The following is a 22,837-nucleotide window of genomic DNA, read 5'->3' on the forward strand; positions in this document are numbered from 1 at the left end:
TTACAATTTATCTCGGCCGCGCCACGAATCACCCCAATTCCATCGCCATTAACTTCCTCATCGCGTGTTTCAAAGACCAAAATACGCAAATAATTAATGTTGAAAAAGTGTCTATTCGATTCGTAAATCTTTACCACGAAAAAAAAAATATTTTCCACCCGAAAAAGCACCCCCATTACGCCTCTGTTTAATCGGAAACCTTTTCGTGGCACGGCGATATCTTATTTAAAAATATACCCACCCATATTTTTATGCCGCGTCTTACACCCACATAAGTAACATAGTTTATATTATATAAACTAGAATATTTCTCTTTAACTTCCTCGTTTGTAAGACGCACCTAGATGCATCTATATAGATGAAACAATCATGCACTCTAGTCACTTAATGTATTGTTTGGTCTGCAGCAAAGATGCGAATAAGGTTTCGGAGAAGCGATTGGCTAAAGTTGCAAGCTTTGAATGCAAATGGCAAAAACACTATAAATTATTAATTGCTACAAAAAGACAATATATAAAATCTTTTTCACATAAGCAAAAAATTGAACGCTGGATCGTGTGTAAAAATTTATACAATTTATAAAAAATACAATTTATAAAGAAACGGAATTTCTTAGTGGAATCCACGGATTTTCAGATATTTAGGGTAATTAAGATTAAATATAAATGATACGGTTAATTCTAATTCGTTACTGAGGTTGTGCATTGTAACTATAAACTATTTGTTTGTCTTATTTAGTAAAAGCTATGATGATTACAGTATTTAATTAAGTAATGTTAAGTAAGTTTATAAATATATATTTAATAAAGTTATTAACTTTACTTAATTAAATACTGTATACAAAATTATATAGTATTTAATAAAGTAAAGTTAGGTGAGTTTATACTATAGTTCTGTTAGTAATGCTAATTGTACTCGTATAAGATATGTTTTCTCGCATATTGTATATGTTAAAAGCAGGGTTATATGAAAAGTATATTTATTTTAAAATATAATAAAAAATCGCAATACCAGTATTTTGCAGATCAATTTTTAGCTAATGTTAACTTCTACTTTGGATTAAAATATAAGATTAAAACGAATAGCATTTTAGTCTCAATGAACAATCTCTATGATATTGTAAAACCTAAATTATTATAATAATGTAAGGAGTTTATAAAAAATATATAAAATCTTTAATTAATGGTTAAAAATATATGTATACAAAATTAATAGCTACCTTCGATTATTTTTTAATTAGGCTTATTTTAATGCCCATATATGTTAGTTAATTAGGATAGTAATATTGTTTAAGAATGCGATTATTTATATCTTATGTTATAACTAAATAAACGATATTAATTATTAGTCTAAAATTTTCTTTAGCTCTAGTTCTATCGTATTATAGTGTATAAGATAATCGATAATATATATTTTTTTAATTATCTTATACAAACCGAATAAAAAACAAGATAAAAATATAGATTTAGGATTTTTTTGCGTTACTTATTAAAAAAAGAGAGTAAAAATATATTTGATATGAATTTGCGTGTGGCCATTTTTACTCCAAAATTGGATTAAAAATGCATTACGTCGGGCGGCGCGGCGGAAAGAGCGAGTGTTTTAATATATTTGTGACATACTTGGCGTGATTACTATTTTCCGATTTTTGTGCTCTTAAAACATATCATAAATAAACCTGACATTTCCAAAATAGTAAATTTTTTATTACAAAAACTCATTGAGGTACCCTACTCACTGTTTTGAGGTATCCTAACTAAAGAAATATTAAATAAAATAGATTATATTTATATAATATTTTTTTAATTTGATTTATGTAAATATTTTTTTAATAAAAAATAATACTAATAAATTAAAGAATACGAAATAAATGACTAAAAATATTTTATATAAATTGTATAAATATATTAAAGACCTCTTAATTATTATAAAATAAATCCACAAAAATCAAATGCCTGCACTACACTCTCTGGAAGTTGGCCAAGGTTGGCCAAGGATGGAGAATATAGTGGGTTACTTCAGGGTCACTTCGGTCGAGTTCGGTTCTGCCCGCTCTAAAATCTCTCGGAAGTTGTCCGAGGTTACCGAGAAAAAATATGTAAATTATATTAACGAAATTTTAATATAAATTATTGAAACATACTATTTAAAAAAGTAGTGAAATAAATTAAAGCATATTACTGATTTTTTCCAAAATTTACCAAAAATTCAATATAAAATAATACGAAATAAATGACTAGAAAATATTTCATATTATTTCTATAAAAATATTAAGAGCATCTGAATTGATATTAAATAAACTCACAAAAGTCTAATCATATATAAAAATATGCATATTAAATTAACGAAATTTAAAAATAAATTTTTGAAACATACCTTAAAAAAAAAGTAGTGAAATAAACTGAAGCAAATTACTAATTTTATGCAATATAAAATAGTTATAAATTAATATGAACAGAAATAATGATGACAAAATACGCAAAATTAACTAAATTCCTCGTGTACACTAACAAATTATTAAATATTTATTTAAAGGGTTAATATTAAAAAAATATTGATAATATAATATTTTGAGATACGCCTATATTATTTTGTAAATGTATTTTTATTTTATAATATATTTTTTGCAAACAATATATTTGCAACCACGCTTGAAAACATATTTAAAGTATAAACCACAGAACCTATTGAATATATGAAAGTAAAGGTATTCGTCTAAGCCTAATTTTTAATATAATGGGAGGCTAGCTTTAATTTGTTACTCTTAAGTTAGATTGCGTTTGATTTTGTTAAATTAAATTATTTTTTGTTACGAATATTTCTAAAAGTGTTCTTTCAAAAAAGTTTTTGGTCGACATAACAAATAATGCACAGGAACCGTGGATTTTATATAAACAAAAGCAAGATAGTAAAGCCTCAGATAATACATATTATGTAAGACTTTGCACAGTTATGCGGAACAAAATATGTATTAGACAATAACAAAGAGTCTGGTTCTACCCCAAATCAATGCCATTGGTCAGTAAGGATTGAGGACTGGAAGAGATGTTGGACTTCCCACTAATTTTCAAGGAGATAAAAATCAAAACTGAATCACTTATTTTTACCACATCATACAGAATTACAACTTCGCTTCTGACTTGGAATAAACAACTCGCACCAAGCGGAGCTACGCAAAAGAAAAAAGCGCCCGATTTTTACTAATCTAATTTAGATAAAGCAGTCACTTAAATCTCTAGTTAAACTGGATCTTTAATTTTATGTTACGATAAGTATACATAAATTAATTATTGTATAAATAAAAATAAATGCAAGTACAACCCATTTCGAAAAAGAGTCTAAAACATTCATAGCAACATAAAAAGCATTCACAATCTTCAAGATTATTTATTCAACAACCAATGTGATCCGAATAAACATAAATAAAACACCCCCACGCAAAGGGTTAACGTTCTCATAAACTGAAACATAACCTACCGTTTTGATAGCCTCCACCGCTTATCGCTCATTATCGCTAAGTGACACGTACGTAATGGGCAATTACTATACACCGTGCAGATAGTACATACATATATAATATTTACCTTGGCCCTTTTGAGCTGCCTCTTGCCCTTGTACCAGGTGATGAGCGCGCTGGGCCTGGAGCCAACTGAAGTGCAGGTCACCGTGTACCGCCTGTCTGCGGTCAGGGGCGCTGAACCTTTGGCTATCTCCACATTCATCGGCTTCACTGCGAAACCATAAGAGATATAGAGATTATTACCACGCCGTTAATGATCTTATCTGGGCACAGGCTAATTTTGGCCGATGGAGAAGATAAACGTCCGATGGTCCGGAAATAACGACGGGACCTGAATGATGGGGTGGCAAATGGTGGGATTTTGTGTAAGGATGTCATGGGTATGACATGTACAGTATACGTGAAATCTTTATGATATTCTAAGCAGCTGTTTAATCTTTTTTTATTATAACATTAATAAACCGTTACAAATGGGTTAATTATTTATTAAAATCAGTAAAATCAATGTCTGATGATTGATGACATATTGCTTACTTATTCCCTTGAACACATGCTTCAATAAAAATGCTACAACACTATATAATTTTTATCTAATATGACTTTAACTTACCATATAAAGTTTAACCTAAGAATTTAAAACATTAATTTACCAATATATAAATAGCTTTTGTGTAACATTATTCTAGCAAAAAAAATCATTTTCTTAACCCTAGTTTTAATTAATATTTAAGTAAATGACCTAATCATATCTTGAATGTAATAAATAGAGAGTTTAAATTTAAAGTAAGCTTTATTCAATGTTCTTAAATAACTGCATACTCACGGTTCATGTCCAGGACAAACGACGCTTCTCTCGGCTCCACCAGGGGACTATTGATGGCTTGGCACGTAAAGACGGACCCAAAGTCTTGTCTTCCAATTGCTGGCCACGACAGACGGTTTTCAATAACGTCGCCCGTGTTGTGTTCGTATTCCACGTCGACCAATATTCCATTCACGAGCCATCGTACTGTGGGCGGGGGACGACCTGGTGGTCAAAAACATATTTTGAAATAGTAAATATTTTCATAAATATTCTGAAAAGGCATTGAAACATCATCCATTCCCTGGTATACTCATTTGCATATTAATCTATCGCATAAGTTTTATTTTATATCAATACAGTATTATTTCGATATACGTCATTACATACTTTTTACTTGTAATTATTGTAACAATTTCGAATTTATTATTACGCCTAATGTCTAATATTAAATATATTGGAGCAAAACAAAGAGTCTGGTTTTTCCCTGAATCATTAGTATGGCTAAAATTAACTTGAACTCAAAGGTATATAAGCCAGATCACAGGTGTATTGAATCAATCCTTAAAATGAACTTTCACTAAATAAACACCTTGTTCTTGACTTGAAATAACGTTAAGCTAAACTTGTACTAAACATAGCTACATCAAATTGATCAAAACGACTCTTGGAAAACTGAGAAAAGCAGACACTCTCTTTGACTGTTTGGTCTAGTTGAACTAAAGTAATTATCCTCAATTTATAGAAGAAATATGCACCTATTTGTTTTGTGAGTAGTAAACAAATAATACAACTTATTAAAATAGAGCAACGTTAATGAACCAGTTTAAAGCATTGCGTACTTAAGGCAAAATCTCTAAAAATTCACGGGAACACATTTTATAAAACCAACCAATTGTGAATCAATCGCTAATGAGTATAATATTATTTATTAGGCAAAAACAAAAAGTCTAATTTTACACTGCAGACTATCTAACACGTCAAAAAATCTGACAAGATCTATATTAGACCAAAACAAAGAGTCTAGTTCCACCCCGAATCACTGTCATTACTTGAACTTGAGCTTTGATTATATTTTTAAGGGTATATTAGCCAGATCACTACCATATTTAATAACTTTTTTAAGCGCTTTGACTAAATTAGCGCTACGTTATTAACTTGAAATAACGAGAGTTCAACCAAACTTACAAAGAAAGAACGGTATTTAAAAAAAAAACAGGAGAATCATTTTTTGATTTCAACAGTCTAATCTAGTCAAGCTAAAGTAGTCACCTTTAATTAACGATAAGAACATGTACTACATTTTTTGAGTAGTAAACAAATTAAACAACGTTGAAGGACTATTCGTAATCGTTACGGCTAAATTAGTTGTAAAAGTCTTGCAAAAATAGTCTGTGGCGCTTTGTTTCTGATGGATAAATGTTATAGAACAGCGAGAGGGAGTTGGGATGCTCCGTGAATAATACGACTGTATGATTCTATAGTTTTTTTAGAAACACAATGGCATGATTATTGAGTTATGTGCTACACGTATATATAACGATAATTACATATAATATAATTCGATTAATGAATTTCACGTGTATATAATGATTTTTTGATTAATGTGTTATACGTGTTTGTAATGTGTTATGGTGTAACCTAATATTACTAAAGTATTTTAATAAGTATTTAATAAGAAATAAAGTTGTACATAAATTTAATACTAGAAATAGAAAAATTGAAGGATAGTTCGGTATAATAAAATGAGTACGGCTAGGGGAATTATGTACGGAGGTGTTAATGTGTAAAATAATATTCCTAGGACAATCCGCAAAAATAAAAATATAACGGGTTTCTTAAATGGAATAAAAAAACACACTCGTGCATTAAGAAATAAATTATAATAATAAGTCTTTTTTATTTTTATTTTATGTTTATGTTGTATATTATATATATGTTTAGTTAAAATTTGTTTAATGTAAAAATTGGCTATTAAGCTGAATAAATTATTGCATCATAATAATAATTAAGATAAATCTGTAATAATTTTCGAGTCAATTATATACATAGCAGTTAATTAAAAATAACGAGCGTCTCAAACCCGACAAGTCAAAAAAAGTAATTGATTTACCTGTGTACATTTATAAGAAACGATTTTTTTGACTCGTAAACGTAGAAAAACGACTGTGTATTTTAATAGACATTCATTAAAAGGTATCCAATAAGAGATTATAATTTTTTGCATAAAAAAAGGTAAATGCGAAATACATATTTTCAAGCAACCATGGTTACACATTTCATATAATGACGGCGTCACAATTTTTACTAATTTTAAATCAATCATTACACATAGCCTAACATTTTTTATTCAAATTAGACAGTAAAAAATATTCTGGTTCCACCCCGAATCATCGTATATAGTACTTTCTTTATGACGTTCAAAGAATATTAATCAGAACGTTACGTAATCATTTTTATAAGGAACTTATATTCAAGAATTCAGCTAAATTAAGTTACGTATGTATCATATGTGTACATATTTTAAGCTGTTATGATATTGATGTTACAAAAATTGTAGTATATTTTAGACCTGTTTGATTACATAAACATTTCTTAGTGCTCCTTTGATATATAGCCAAACATTATACATTTCTTGTGTTATTTTTATTATAGTATATATTTTATTGCTAATGTGCTAAATATATTGTTGGTAATTTTAGCTAGTTTATTTTTACAGTAAACAATTCTAGTAAATATAATATTATTAATGGCTGCGATTGAAATACTATCATGCCTCATAATTTTCCTTGGAATACTATAAGAAGGTCTAATCGATATCACGAGGGTAAATGTGTACAATTCCTTAGGGATCTTTCGTAGGGAATAATGTGTATTATGTGCTTAGCAACACACAATCGGGAAACAATTAATCAAATTGCTAAGCGGGGTCGAGACATAATCAATAAAGTCGTAATGTTGACATGAGCTATAGCAAGAAATAATCTAGAAGTAACATTAAAAAATTAATTAACCCTCTTACTCATTTCAATATATTCTGAATAAATAAATTAGTACGTGTTTTTTTTATTCAGCACCGAAAAAATATTAAACATTTTGTATATCTACTATCAAAGACGTAGGTGAAAAAAAAGAGCAAATAAATTTATTTATTTTATTTAAAATATTTTATGAATTTTAAAACGTAGATTTATTTATAAATTATACATATTTGATTTACCTGATTATTCCTACGTCTCCGAATATTGCTATACAAATATCATAGCTACCAGATCGACCTAGTTAATTTGAATATTTAGTGAACGCAACATATTCTCTCGTTCAGCTGCGGCGGTAGGCAGTCGTAAATATAAAGTAATTCATTACACGGGGGAAACAATCGGGAAATTGAAAATGGCGGCCCGGAAAAACGAACTGGAACTTCTCATCTCCTGTGTGCCTCGTACGTGTCATCCGCCGGCATCCGCGCAATATTTCATAACCGCAAACACACCGCAAAAATTATGTACGACCTTCGGCCACTTTTCGCATTTCGGTACACCCTCGACGCAAATTGATTTATTGTACGTTTGTGCCGCACGTGTAGGGTCAAACTGGAACAAACGGACATCTGACACTCCTAGTGAGAACATTTTGGTGAAACAGCTAATTAAGTGGAAATCCTGAATCAGCTGACCAGTCGGAAAAGAGCGACAACACTGGGGATAAAGTCGCGTCAGACGCCGCTTGGATTGGGTTAGGGAGGAAAAATATTTTTTCAAGTGAGATTGCGTACGGCTAAATGAGATAAAACTGAACAATTAATATTTGGATCGTCTTTGCGTCGTAGCTCTGCGTAAATTGCTGTTTTGTTGGACCAAAGCTGGAGTGTTGTAAATAAAATTTGCATATAAATTTAATTTATTAAAAACTGCTTAGTATCAGCGCAAGAGCTGTGAAAATTGCGACCTACAATACCGGTAATACCGGTATTCAGGTAAAATTTGACCATCGGCACTATCAGTATTACAAAAAGAAATACCGGTGATAATGAATTTTTTTTTTTTAAAATCCTTACCGTAGTTGTTTAAAACCATATATTTATGGCAAAGAACTACGAAAAACAAGACGCCCATATTGCTTCAAATAGAAGTAAGATATCAAAGTAGAATAATATTATAATTTTTAGTTTAAGAAAGCGGAAATATTGGCTAACACTACCTGTGAGAAAAATCACACCCGCCGATACGTCACAAATTTTTAAGAATTATTTTAAAAATGTTCGATATTTTTGTATAGGCTCGATGTGTCAACATAAAAGGACATTTGCCTTATCTCAGGCATCTCTAACGGTACCTAGCAGTTACTAGTAATTTTGTTTTATGTAATAGATAAATTACCGTGTCCTTTTTTATAATAGGGATGGCTGGCGAAGTGAAAACAAAAACAGGTATTTCATACACGAAATTATTTGAAAAAAATATGTTGTTTAAAAAAAGCTTTTTTATTGGATAATAGTGCAATGTTGTTGTGTTTTTCGGTTACCAACTAAAGATAAGATAATCAAAAGCAGAGCTAGACGATTCAATTAAAATAAGTAATAATTTAAATGTTTTTTTAAATCAAACGTGATTTATGTTTTATTTTTTCAAGCTAATAAATATGAAAAAAATATGTTTTTGATTGTTATAAAAATGAAATATTATTGATTTTTATTACCTCACAGAATTAAAAGTACGCAAAAAAATTTGAGATTTTTAAAACACACAAGTACAACATACTAATTTATTTAAAAACGTAAGTCAATAATTAAAACTAAATCGCACACTTACATCTTTTTTATTCTATAAAATTTACATAAACATTTAAAACTCAAATTTAGTTAGACTATCTATGATTAGAAATATTTAGGTATTCAAGAGATAAATATTTCAAAAATAAACATTATTGCGATACTCTTAAATAACATTAAAAGCGTTGTGAGGTTCATCAATTAGACCACCTGAGTCTATAAACTAAGCAAAGATAGCAAGAAACTTTATCTATAAAACCAAATTTACGCACGAGCGTGAGAATCCAAATATTACGCTATTAAGCCATAAACATTGGTGGAAAAGCAAGTTACAAACAATGCAGTTTCTTACAAGTGATATAGTATAAAGACAGGTCTTAAACATCAAAGATCAAAAAAGATTTTGAGCCAATTTTACGTTATTAAGTCATCAAAATTGGCAGGTTATCCCAAAAAGTATTTTTCCAAAGGGATCATAAATATAATTATGAATACGAAGACAATCAAGCATCACTTTCCCTTGTGACATACATTTAAAACAACTGAACCCTTCAACTTGATACCACTATGTTTGTATGAACTTCGACCAAGAGAAGGTTAGCATAATTTCAGACCAATAAATACCGCTTCTCTCTTTGCATCCCCTGATTCAGTTCGACGTCTATTATCCAGAGTTGAACCTGTTTTTACGATCCCACTATTTATTAAAAAGTGACTCACGGAAAAAATCAGAGAGTGACTAGATGTTTGCAATGAGTGACAATACAAAACCACTTGTACAAATTTATTCATGTCCTTAAAAAATGTTATGTTATAAAAAGTAAAGGTATTCTTCAAACCAGAGATAGAAAATAGATGCTTTGTTAAAGCAACGGTTCAATAAAAATAAGCAGTTTTGAAAATCATATTAAAAGTTTTTTAAACGTTCGATATATTAAGGCAGTAAATGTGGGTAATAAAGACTTTAATTTATTACACTAAACAGTAATAAGTCTAGTGTATAAAATACTCAGACAATGATTCGTAAGAAAACCACAAGCTTCCTTCATAGCAACACTCCGTTACAGTCTGCAGGCCATTAGCGTTGCCGTTACGCATATGCATAGGCATAAACTAAAATAAAACAATTTCTTCTATAGCTTTGCTATAGCATTTCGAGCACTAGTCTATTTCGGTGGAAGGATCGCCGTGCAAGTTTGCATGTGTGTGCGTTTCGCACAAATGGAATTGAGGTAATCTCGTTTAGAAGCTGAGCGACGACGAGAATGCAAATGATACGACTTAATTAACGGGTGAGGGAAGTAGGAGACTTACCACCGCGAACGGTGCAGGTGAGAAGTAGGTCGTCGCCTTCTTCCTTGGGCCCTAGCTGAGTTCCGTTGAGTATCCCTGACAGCCGATCGATGACCACTGGTTGAGCAGGAGGTACTGAAAAAAAAAATTAGGTTATACTTTTTTGGAAGATACAATTTTTAAATATGTTTCAAAATAAAAAAAAAATATTAAACATATTAGTAATTATTCTATAAAAATATATTGTATATTTAGATCAGTAGTCAAGCTTAATAGCGCGAAAATTATTTTTCGCGTTTTCATTTAAAATCATACGAGCCCGTCATAGTGTGACCGATCGGTTAATGAATGTTTCAAATATTTTTTGTTCTTTTTATCCGATAAAATTTGTTTATTGCAGCTTAGTGATTGAACTGTTCTGTGGCCTGTAGATAAGAGTCTGGATTATTGATATTGCGATAAAAATTTAATGACTTTCTTGAAGAGCTTACGCGTCGACAAAAGCAAAAAGTCCTCTACGAGTTCCATTATTGTTTGAAGATGCAAGTGATTCGTCAGTGCGCCAGCAAACAAACCATTAAAATTGCGAGCATCATTATATGCGAAAGGACACTCTTGAATCCTTTCAAAGACTTGAGAGAAGGACGTCTAAATTATAAAATAGAACAAGGTATGATTACTTTTTTAAAAATTAAAATTTAAAATAATGTTAGTGGTATATTCTTATCTACTATATATGAATTAAACATAAATAGATAAACTGTAAGAAGGTAGATAAGAACCAATTAATACTATCTAATTGAAAGAAATCTGATTCTTCTATTTTTTTTAAATATTTAGTTGACTTTTAAGATTCGTATATTAAAACTCTGTGCAAAATAAAAAAAGGGAAGTATTTAATTTTATTTTATTAAGGTATCTTATAAATCTGTTCTCAGTTTACTCCATATTAATAAAAATAAAGTTAAATAAAGCACTAGAATATTCCTGTATATTTTATAATATATTTTTTGTGGTGATTAAAGTCAAATAAATAATTTAAAAATACATAAATAAAAAATTATACATTTTATAAGTTACCCATCAACACAAAAATAAAAATTGATTCACCCAAGTAATCGAAATTATAAACAAAAATTAGTTGCAAATTAAATTTAAAGTTTTTGGTATTTTTTTAAATAAGTTCAATGAAAATAGATTACTACTTTTGTCTTTTAATGACTCAAAGATTGTATATCAATACTTTAATTACGTTTTGATGTAAGATTACTAGAAAAATGATAGTATCAAGAAAAAATACGGCTATGGCGATTAGATTATGTATAATAATTAAAAAACTTTTTTGTTCTTTTAATACAGTAAAATTTGATAAATTTATGTTTCATAAAACTTTAACAACGATCATTAACGCAAATTAATATCAAAACACATTATTAAACGTCAAACTTTTTTATCAACTTTTACCGCCCCCTTAGCACATACAAAATACCATATAATTAATCACTCCTCTTGTGACACAATATTTGTTCAACATTTTTCATCTGAATAAATAAAGTTCGTCACGGACAATCTCTTTTTAATATATCAAAACATATTAGGTTGCTTCATATGAGGTGGCCAATTTTTTTTTACTGAGTGTACTACAATTTTATTTATGAAAATATGCACTATTTACAGAAATGGTCTTCTACCTACGATTAAACAATAAATAAATCCATTGTTATAAAAATCTCATTTCTTAAATGTTTTATAATATAACTTTAATTTAAATAATCTATATGAGAAACGGCAAATATATATATAAAGGATGAGGAAAATTTTTTATTCCTTATTTGTGTGATTATGAAATAGTACTTATTTCAAGGTATTGACTGTACTTAGCCCATTGTAACGCACTGGGCTCACGCCAACAAAAAAATTATAATTATTAAATAAATCGCAAATTAATTACGTTAATTATAATTTAAATTTATTATGATATTATTTTTTAAGCAATATTCACAAACTACTTGTGTGGTCATAGGTCTCGTTTTATAATCCCAATTCGCTTTTGATGCGTCCATAATTATTAATATAGACTTGACGACTATCAGCAGTTGATGTGAGGCTGGTTTAATTATAATCCGTGTGTCTTTGCAGCATCTCTAAGCTCCATTCCAGACATATTTCAAGCTTGCTTGCCGTCGGATTACGGTAACCGCACGTCTAGAACTATTTTACAAAACCTCGCATGAAATGTTGTATGCGTGATTCTTGAAACGCGTTCCACTTATGTATGGTATTAAAATCAAAAGAAAGTCAACTGAGGAATTTCTTATTATAAAAAATATGTTTTATATTTAAAAAATACATTTTTTATAATATATAAATAATCAGGAATAAACAAATTAGTAAACTGTGAGAAAACACAATTGGCAATAATTGATTAACACATTTTTGCATTTAAAATTTATTAGAAAAAAATAAATTTACAGCAAATTGTAATGCACCAGTTTAAATTTTAACGGCCATACAATACAAAATATTCCAGCAGGAAAACACAAATAATAATAAATCCAATTACTTCTTTAAATCGTGGCAATTGAGCGTCGCAGCGACAAGTAGGCTACCTCAAAACCTTCCACAAGCTGACTAAGTTTATAAAAGCACACATGCAGCGTCTAAAACGCCACTTCCATTCGGAGCTCGCATCCGACAAAACTTGATTATTAACATTCACTTTAGTTCTCCAGCTTGAACATACAAGAGTTCATCTAGACTCTAAAATAAATGAAAAATGCTAAAGCCGAGTTCTCTTCGATATTCAGAGACTACGGAAATTTCGCATATATATGCAAATGTAAAAATTATGCCCAATATTTATTAGCGCATTATCTTGTGAAAACATAAACACCACTAAAATTCAGGTGAAGACTTAAAAGAACGTAAAAAACTTTTTATACATAATTTAAATAATAGCATTATATAATATAATATATGTATTATTTTTCGATAGATGCGACTTTCCTCTATCGTTTAGGCAAGCTTAAATTTCCCGTCTATAAAGGCTTTTAGACTTTGAAGCAAAACGTTCTGTTAAGACGATATTTATTTTACTAACATAATTATAAAGAATTCATCTTAATAATGCCGCAAAGATGTAGGATGATCAAAAACTTTGCATCAAGTATAAAAACTTGCTATATATATATTCACTGTAATATGTCTTTTTGTTTTTAATGATGTAATCGATCCAACTGTTCTCAGTATTGCTTTTGTTTGAGAAATTCATATTTAACTATTCTATCATTGTTTCATCAAAAAAATCAATATATACTGTTTCAATGTAATGCAAAGTCTTATTAATAATCCTAGAAATTGGAATATTTTCATTATTATACAGAATCTAGTTTCTATATAATGCAAAAGTCACTCATACCTATTCACTTTGATATCATCCCTATATGCGTGCCGTACCGATTTCCAATATTTCCAAACCTTCCAGATTTTTTTCGCATTTTAAAATACTCATAAATAAGAATTAAGTATTGTATAAATTAGCATCTCTGGATTAGAATTAATTTCAGTGACAATTCGACCTTCTTTGGCAACTCCAAGGTTTGTTTTCAAAAAAAATTTCCAACTCAAGTTGCTTAAATAATATTATAGTAATAACTAAAAAAACATTCGACAAAAAGCGAGTCAAAACTAACCGTCAAAGTTAGATAGGTAAGAACACGTATATATTAAATATTTATAATAAATTTGTAATTCCACTTTAATATATTTCTCTTATTATATTCCAGAAAGTTCCTAGTTAGTTTAATCCGCAGTACACAATTAGAAATAAAACATTGGAGGGAGCGCCGGTGAAATTTGTCTACTCTAACCGGTCGACCCTAGATTTTAATCAACCGACAAAACAGTCGGAATTCGCACGTGTATTTTGCGAATATCGGTCGTGCAGGGCCGGAGCGGGTTATTGGTGATTTGGCGGTGTTGAATTTATATGGTGGTTCCGGATCAATTTAACAATGACACGATTCCTCTCAGTCGGGTCACACCGCACGAGTCAGCTGGAACTAATTGGAAATCCGTTCGACAATTAGTCATGATATTTTCCTAGTAACTACAAATAGCATAGATAAACTGGTACTAAATAATATTAAAAACGTTGATTAAAAAAAAATTAAGTAATATCTTACTTGTTGAAAGTAACATCGGATTCAATGAGTCAGTGTAATTTTAATTATGAATTATTGTAAATTATCAGATTACCTCATTATATGCAATTTCAATTTAAATTTAATAAACAATACACAATAAAAATTCTGTTGAAAAACATCAAGGATATGAACACTTCATTCAAACTAGAGATTTTAATGAACATTTAAAAAAGTGGTTCTAAGAAAAAAATAATAATTTACAAAGAGAAAATTGTGATTGGTTGCAAATAAGAATTGTTTTTCGCAGTATAGCAGAAAATACAATAATATACAATTTTCAGAAATATGAAATAAGTTGTTTTCAGAAATAAAACTCTCTGAGTCTGATAATAATGTATATTAATATGAATTTTATTAAAAACTAAAATATTCATGTGAATTTAAAATAATTTCATCCACCAATAAATTTGGGTACAAAGTATATTTTTTTCGAAAAATATAAAAAGCCCTAAATTGTTTTGCATTCTGCCGATTCTCATGCGTATTTTTTTTATATTAGAGCGGGTTTTTAGATCACCAAAGTAAAGATAAAACCGCCGGCCGGTTAGAGTAATAGAAAATCGCAAAATATTGTTGGTCATTTAAACACCTTCGATCTTCCGAGAAAGTATGCATATTTTTTAAACATTTAGCACAAACACCTTCAGAATAGTTTTTTTTATCTGAGTGTCTTCTTTTATTACTTAAAAAAAATAACGCGGTTTCGAGTGCTAAAAATTTATTTGCAATTTTTGTCATTTATGGACCCCTATTAAAACCGTCTAAGAAGTATATATATTAGGCATTAGCCCGCCTTTATTTATGCAGCGTTATAAAGAGGGCAGTGGTTGTAAACCTTTGAAAAATATTTGTACAAATTTAGTTTTATATTATTAAAAAATGCTATGAGAATTCTCTATTTGACATTAGTTATGACCGTCCGAAATAGTTGACTCACCAATGGATTTCGCACCTGACATTGTACATTGATCTATCAAATGTCAACTACAAGAATGTATCAATGGGAAAATTGTACAGATGTTATATGAAAGTCAACACTCACCAATCACTGTTAGGTTGTAACGGAAGCTGACGGTCTGTGTATTCCGATAGTCCACTCTGCATCGGTAGACCCCTTCGTCATGTCGCTTCACGTCCAATAGCAAAAGAGCAGCGGGTGGAGGAAAGGGTCTAAATTTAGCTCTGGGGCCAAAAACCCCCGGTGCTGACCAGTGCTTGCCCTCCGACATGCCAACTCCTCGGACGTCAAAGCTGAAACAAACCAACACCTCTAGTTTATTATAATATTTTTTTTACTGTCGCTTAGCATTGAGTATACACAAAAAATTTAATATTTTTAAAAAACAAATGCACCTGCAACATAATTTATTTCAAAATGCAAATCAATGATTTAAAAAGAGAATTTCGCATTTATTTAATACCTTAAAGCTCAGAAAAACATAATCACGTATTAAACTTGTTAAAAAAATCCCGTACCTTTTTGTCACGCTATTTATCCGGCATTATTTCGGTATTAGAAAGTCACCACGCATCTCGCACACTCAACTTGAACGTAATTTATGTACGAAATTCGTTACACAAGTTACACACGCGTAATCCGCCCTCAAAAGGGACCCTCGTAAAATTTATATTTTTACTCTTTTATATTATACATGTACGTGTGGTGGTGGTGGTGAATAGGAGGAGGGATGATGATGTTGCAATATATATTATTTTCATCCATGGATGGGCAATCAACACACTTCTAATATATCAGAATTAAGAGCGAAGGGCACCCAAGCTAAAGGGCTGATAATAATGTGTATTATTACACATGATACATATGTATTACAAGTGTGTACAAGAATAATAAAGAATCATTTTTTATATACATACGTACATATATCAAAAATGTATTGTAAATCTTTCCTATGGACGCGTAGTTTGTGGTTGACAGCGCATTTTGTCAAGCTCATTGATTTCGATTTCCTTATTTAGATTTTTTTTATTCAACTATAAAATATTTAAAACCCTTATTCATATCTAAATTTAATTTTTTCATTATTAAAAATAAATATTAATAAATACTTTAGTAATAAAAACAGATTTATTTTTGGCAAATCATAATAAGAACATAATGAAGGCTAAGTATTTTTTTAAAATATTATATATAAAAAAATTCTAATATAAAATTTAATACTGCAACTTTCTATATGTCTAAAATATATTCATATTGCGTGGGTGGCTCTATATTAATTTATTATTAATAAATCAGATACATCCTTTAAAGTGGTATTTAATAAAAAACAGTCTTATATAGTAATATTAGGCAATCAAAAAGCAGCAATATTTTTATGACAACATACCGAAATTTTCCCTGGTAATAAAAATAAACACTGGTCGTGCTTTTTAAACAGAGTTCCTGCGAATAAGTATTTCAAACATTATACCGGATGTTCATTTGCAATGTAAACATATTTTTACATATCAAACATTGCATATTAAATCACATTCCTTTTGTTAAATGGTTTTTGTTAGCTGCAGCAGTAATAAATTTAATTTGATAAAGTATATTACTGTTTATTTTAATTATATGTTTTATTAAGTATTATGTATCAATATGATATATAGCAATAATACATAGTTAACAAAACACTGATATTTGGTAAAAATTTAAGCCATTATTTCAGGGATCGTAATATAAAATGGTTCGAATCATTGATATGTATATTGTATAATATTATAGTAAAATAAAATAAACAATACTAACAATGTATATGAGATTGAGGCAGCCATTTAAATAAAAAATTGAGACGACAAGATAAGCGGTGACTCATAGATAAAATTTACAGATCTAAATCTGCAAAGTACAACAGACTGAAATATGGGGTTTAAGCGCCTTTTCTTTTACCTACTATTCGTGACGTCACTATTAAGTTGTAGTTGAATACTTTGGCTTTTACATAAAAGGTATATATTCATCTGCATCTAATTATTACTCTGCGTTGACGTGAACACGTTCTAAAGGGGCAACACAGAACGATTTTTCGTCGTGCGTCCCACTACGAAACAGCTATTACGCTTCGCTCACGTACCAAGTAATAAAAAGGCAAATGAATTTTTGGTAATGGCAACAAATTTCTGCGGCCGGGTCACGGCGTTGGCCATAACGCGTCGGCCATAGCACGCCCGTGTCGAATTATACAATTTTTCGGTTCATGATTGCGTTTTGGCATGCACAAAAATTGAATATTCCCAGCGCTGACGTGTCAAACGTGGGCGGCGTGCTTTTTATATGTATAAACTATATATATATTTTTATTGCGCTGGCAACCCCGTGATTTAAGGCCGCCTTCAATTAGCCGGCCGCGAACGGCGATTAATTTTTCTTTTGAGAAAACGCTCTCTAATTTGATTTTTTATTATGTTCTAACGCGAGAGCTGTAATATTTTTTAATGATAACACGACTTTCGGCTAATATGCGAAACGATTTTCTTGTAGGTTTTCAATTATAAAATAAAATTGGCTCTAGTAATGCACGATATAAAGTCGCGGTTACACTTAATCATGTTTTTTCGTTTATCATATATAAAACACAAGAATAAAGACGTTACATTGAAATGTTAATAATTTATAATGTGTTGTCACTTAGAACTAATTCAATACACACCTATATTTGTATTTGTGTATCATAAGTAAAAATGAATAAATATACAAGAAATACATCTTTTAAAAATAAGTATCTTAAATAAATATTAAATGTGCAAAAATAAAAAATAAAAATATATAAATAAACCACATCTTAATCACACAAATATCACAATAATAAATCTGTTTTAATAAAATAATATATCGCATTTTGAACAAACAGATTAACAATTTTGTACGCACTCCATTCCCATAAGGTTCTTTATGATAATCGTAACTGACAAAAAATGATAAGTAATATAGAAATGTATTTTATTGAAATAAACTAGCCCTTGGTATAAAAATTTAGAAGGCATACAGAAGAGGGCAATCAAAATATTTTGTCACAGATGATATTTTTCCTAGACTTATTGTTTCTAAACAAGAAGGATTTGCCGCCCGATTTTTTTTCAACAATGTAATGAATAAATTAAAGTAAGGAAATAAATGGGACAAATAGGTTTGTGAACACAGTCGTCTTATTGATTTTAATTAGTACTTGTAAATAATATAAAGGATCAGCATAAAAAGTATTTATAGAAGTACTTGAATGCGAGGAAGATTAATTAAACGTTTCTCATTGCTTGAAACACGAAATATTCATAAATACTTTGACGGATAATTGGCCATAAAGATCGGAAACTTGTCGAAAATTATATTTTTAATAAAAAAAACACACACAAAAACGTTATTAGTAACTATACCTTCATTTAATATCGTAAAAAAATGTTCCAACTCTCGAATCCTTGGATTTTAAATACGTATTAACAATATTTACCAGCATATACTTAATTTGACATTTAATGAATCAACATCTGTCAGATAAACCGACTTAACAACGTTTAAAGATACTAACCATGACAATTAAGTATAGTTGTAATTTATTTGTAATGTAATATAAAAAACAACTCAAAATCAAACACACAAATTTCTACAAAATATAATTACACTATAAAATGATATTGATATAATTAAAATATTTAAAATATAAAAAAAATAATTGCCGGTGAATTTAAATGATTTGGTTTTGCTAATCAATAAATATGTGAGCGGTACTCGGATTATTTTTTTTGGATTTTATTATCGATTAAATACAATAATGTAAATACCGGTATTATTTGTTTTCTTTCAGTGATTTCAATAATACTATTATTTACAACCAGTATTGTAAATAACAGTATTATTGAAATCACTAGTTGTAACGTAACGAAATTTGAAGACAAAATAAAAATACCAACAACTTGTTTTAAAAATATTTTGTTTGTTTATTTAAACTAATCTGTTATTTTTTTTCAAAATATAGATTGTTTAAGACATTAAAAAAAAAAAAAAAATCCATTACCTTGTTAATAATTAATTAATATATTTATACATATATTTTTTTTAAAGTGGAATAAAAAAATGAAAAATTTGGTAATTTTGTGTAATATTTTTTAGACAATTAGGTCAAAAAAGTTTTCTAATAAATAATAATATATTATAAAATAAAAATATTTTTTACACAAATTTATATACATAAATCTACCAAATTTTTGCGGCTTTTGCCAGGCGCAATTTTTGACTTGAAATGACTTTTTGTGGTGACCTACATACTTCGCAGCAGTGGGCTATTTATGAAATGTATTTTATATGTATATTATTCAATAAGAAACAGTTTTGATGCATGTCATAAAATAAAATGCACACAAAAGTAATGCGAACGTACCCAAGAAGCATATTAAGTCCAAAGTTATAATTACTTCAGTTTTTAGCTACTGAGAAAAGTTCATATAACTTTTTTTCATTCTTCGCTAATGCGCGAGTTCTTGTATTATCAGCGTATGGGAAATACTTTTTTCCTTTATTCTTCTAACTTGTTTCATATAATATATAAAGATTCCTTTCGAAGCAAATTATGGCATTTTCTCGAAGCAGATTTGGACTTTTATACGCTCGCGGTGTTCCCGAGGTGTTTTAAGACTTTTTGCTCTTTCTTGCAAAACTCCAATCTTCGCCTACGCCCCGTTACGTTTCGATAATGACAGAAGCAATCAGGCAACTCCTACAGATTGAACAAATTGCATCTGCTCCAGGCGAGAAATAAAAATCGCTTTTATTTCTAAAGGGGTTTGTGGTTTTCATCCCCGAGGCTTACATGCAAAACCCCAGCCAATTTCGCACCCTTACCCAACAGCCCCCGGATTAATTATTAACGTATTTCTGCGAAATTATGTCTTCGCATTCGGACCGTGATGAGAAATTAATTTTGATTTATAATAGCCCCATTATAAGCTTTCTTTATTAAAATATATTTAATTCCCTAGATCTCCTTTCATGCTCTATACATATTAATTTATTTCGAAATATATGTATAGGGTTTAACAGCTTTAGAACGATGCGCTAATTACATACATTTATATTTAAGATATAAAAGTAAATTTATAAGATTTATTTGGATTAATTTGTAAGCTTTTGCTGTATAGAATTACAATCTAATGTAATAGGTTTTTAGGAACATTCTGAAACTAGCTTTCATACATATCTCGGTCGAGTGATCATTAATCAACCTAATTTCCAATCTTGTTTTAATATGGCAGAAATAAATAAATTTAAAAAATTACATTAGTAAAAAAGCTTAGGAGAAAAAAGTAATGAGGTTCTAAGCGTTTATAAATTAAAATTAAAATAAAATATTCTTAACTCCGTAAAAAAATCTTACAAAAAAATATTATGAGTTAAAAATAATATATGATAAATATTAAAATAATATTAAAATATTCACACATTTATATACATACCACTACATAATTCATGCAGCCTTTGCTGGGTAAAGTCTTTTTTATCAAAGCCTTTGCAATATAAATAATACACTTAATAAGTAGAACATATAATTTTAATCGTTGTAAACATTTTCACAACGTTTTTTGTATGCTTTGTGTCACATAAAAACGTCGTTTCGGTACGATTTGTTAGAAAATCTAATAGGATCAAATTTTAACAAATCTAAGAAATCTTTGGTAAATGATCTGCACAGCCTAACTATAACGCAACAATCAAAATTATCTGGTTAATCATCTCCGGATTCATATAAACTAAAATCTTATTGGGCATCAAAAATATAGTAGCGTACTGGTACAATTTTTTTTAAACTATACTATTGGGCACAACTAGGTCATCTTGCTGATTTTGTAACCACAAAATGTCGGAAAATTTGTTTGTAAAAGTTGTAATTTAAATAATTATATTATTTTAGGCGTAATGCTTTAAAATATTTACAATTTTTTAATGTGTTTTGATGCAAAACGAACAATGATAGATATATTATTTTTATAAATATTTATTGGAATTAATTTCAACGTAAAATATCTACTATTTTCAGAAATTCTATTACATTTTATAATTTTCTAACAATTTTAAACTACCCATTTATGTGTTAGGCACATATTATAATTTAATATATATTAAAAGAAAAAATAATGACATATTCAAGTATGCTATTTACTTAAACTGATATGCCACATTTTGTAGATTATTGTAATTAAATAATACATAATTATTTAATAATAATTAATTAAGTTGTATTATTTATTATATTTAACTATTAGTGCGGCCGTGCACTACAGGCCGGAACTTTTTTTTAAAAACACATTTTATTGATTTTTTTTAGAAAATATATCGATGGCATATTATGACAGAGTATGTATCATTTCTATTGCCATTTACCAAAAAACACAGTATTAACCTTCCATGCACGTGTTGTCACATTATAAAATAAAATAAAATTATGAATTATATAATTTAATTTAAAACAGATTAATAAAAACAAAATGCTAGGGTTGTCACATAGCCACTAGTAAAAATTTGTGAAAAATATTTACATATTTTCAAATATATAAATATATATGTATTGTATATAAAAAATATATATTAGCAAATTTTATGCAGAAGAATAAAAAAACATGTCAGGATCACATTAGTTTTAAAAAAAATTTACGGTACGTTATATATCGACAAATATAGAAATATTAAACCAAGGTTGTCACAATGGTTATATAAAAAAAATTAAATGTAAAAACAATTATTTGAAAAAATTGTGAAATATAAGCTTACAATTGATATTGATTATTCTCGTTAGTAATAGAAAATGACCGCGTTGCATAACTCTGAACAGTGACTAATTAAACGTTAAACGCTTAGATTTAAATATCTGAAATAGCAATAATATTTGCTACTTATTCCGTCCAATTTTTGTTATTATTTTCCGTCCAATTTTTATTATTATTTTTTTAAGTACAAAGTAAAACGCGTTAACACGCTCTTTTGTATGAACGGATCGGATTCATGCGCCCAGACATAAAGAGCGCGTTAATACGCTTAAGGCACAGAAAGGGTTAAAAATAATATATTTTTGAGTTTCAGTTTTTCATATACAACTACACCACTATATAAAAACATTTTTTTCATTAGAGTAGCATCTACTAAACCTTCGATTAAATTTGAAAAAGTTTATGTGGAAGTTTACTTATGTTTCTAATAAAAATCAATAGCAGACATCTGTGCGTTTAAAACGTAACAAGATACTAAAACACAACTGAACATA

General features: G+C 29.0%; 1 protein-coding gene across 1 annotated transcript in view; it reads right to left on the minus strand.

Moving 5' to 3' along the window:
- The window catches only part of LOC148225949 (kin of IRRE-like protein 1), a 152,843-nt gene that overhangs the window by 57,075 nt on the left and 72,931 nt on the right, over window positions 1-22,837 (minus strand). Inside the window, exons 4-7 of the mRNA XM_088203691.1 lie at window positions 15,634-15,842; window positions 10,408-10,521; window positions 4,344-4,547; window positions 3,585-3,730 (exon numbers count right to left, since the gene is read on the minus strand). Coding sequence (XP_088059817.1) covers window positions 3,585-3,730; window positions 4,344-4,547; window positions 10,408-10,521; window positions 15,634-15,842 — 673 coding nt within the window. The remainder of the gene's footprint in view (window positions 1-3,584; window positions 3,731-4,343; window positions 4,548-10,407; window positions 10,522-15,633; window positions 15,843-22,837) is intronic.

This window comes from Plectrocnemia conspersa, unplaced genomic scaffold, assembly GCF_051122295.1.
Source record: "Plectrocnemia conspersa isolate PC_06_02 unplaced genomic scaffold, ASM5112229v1 ptg000014l, whole genome shotgun sequence".
NCBI lineage: Eukaryota > Metazoa > Arthropoda > Insecta > Trichoptera > Polycentropodidae > Plectrocnemia > Plectrocnemia conspersa.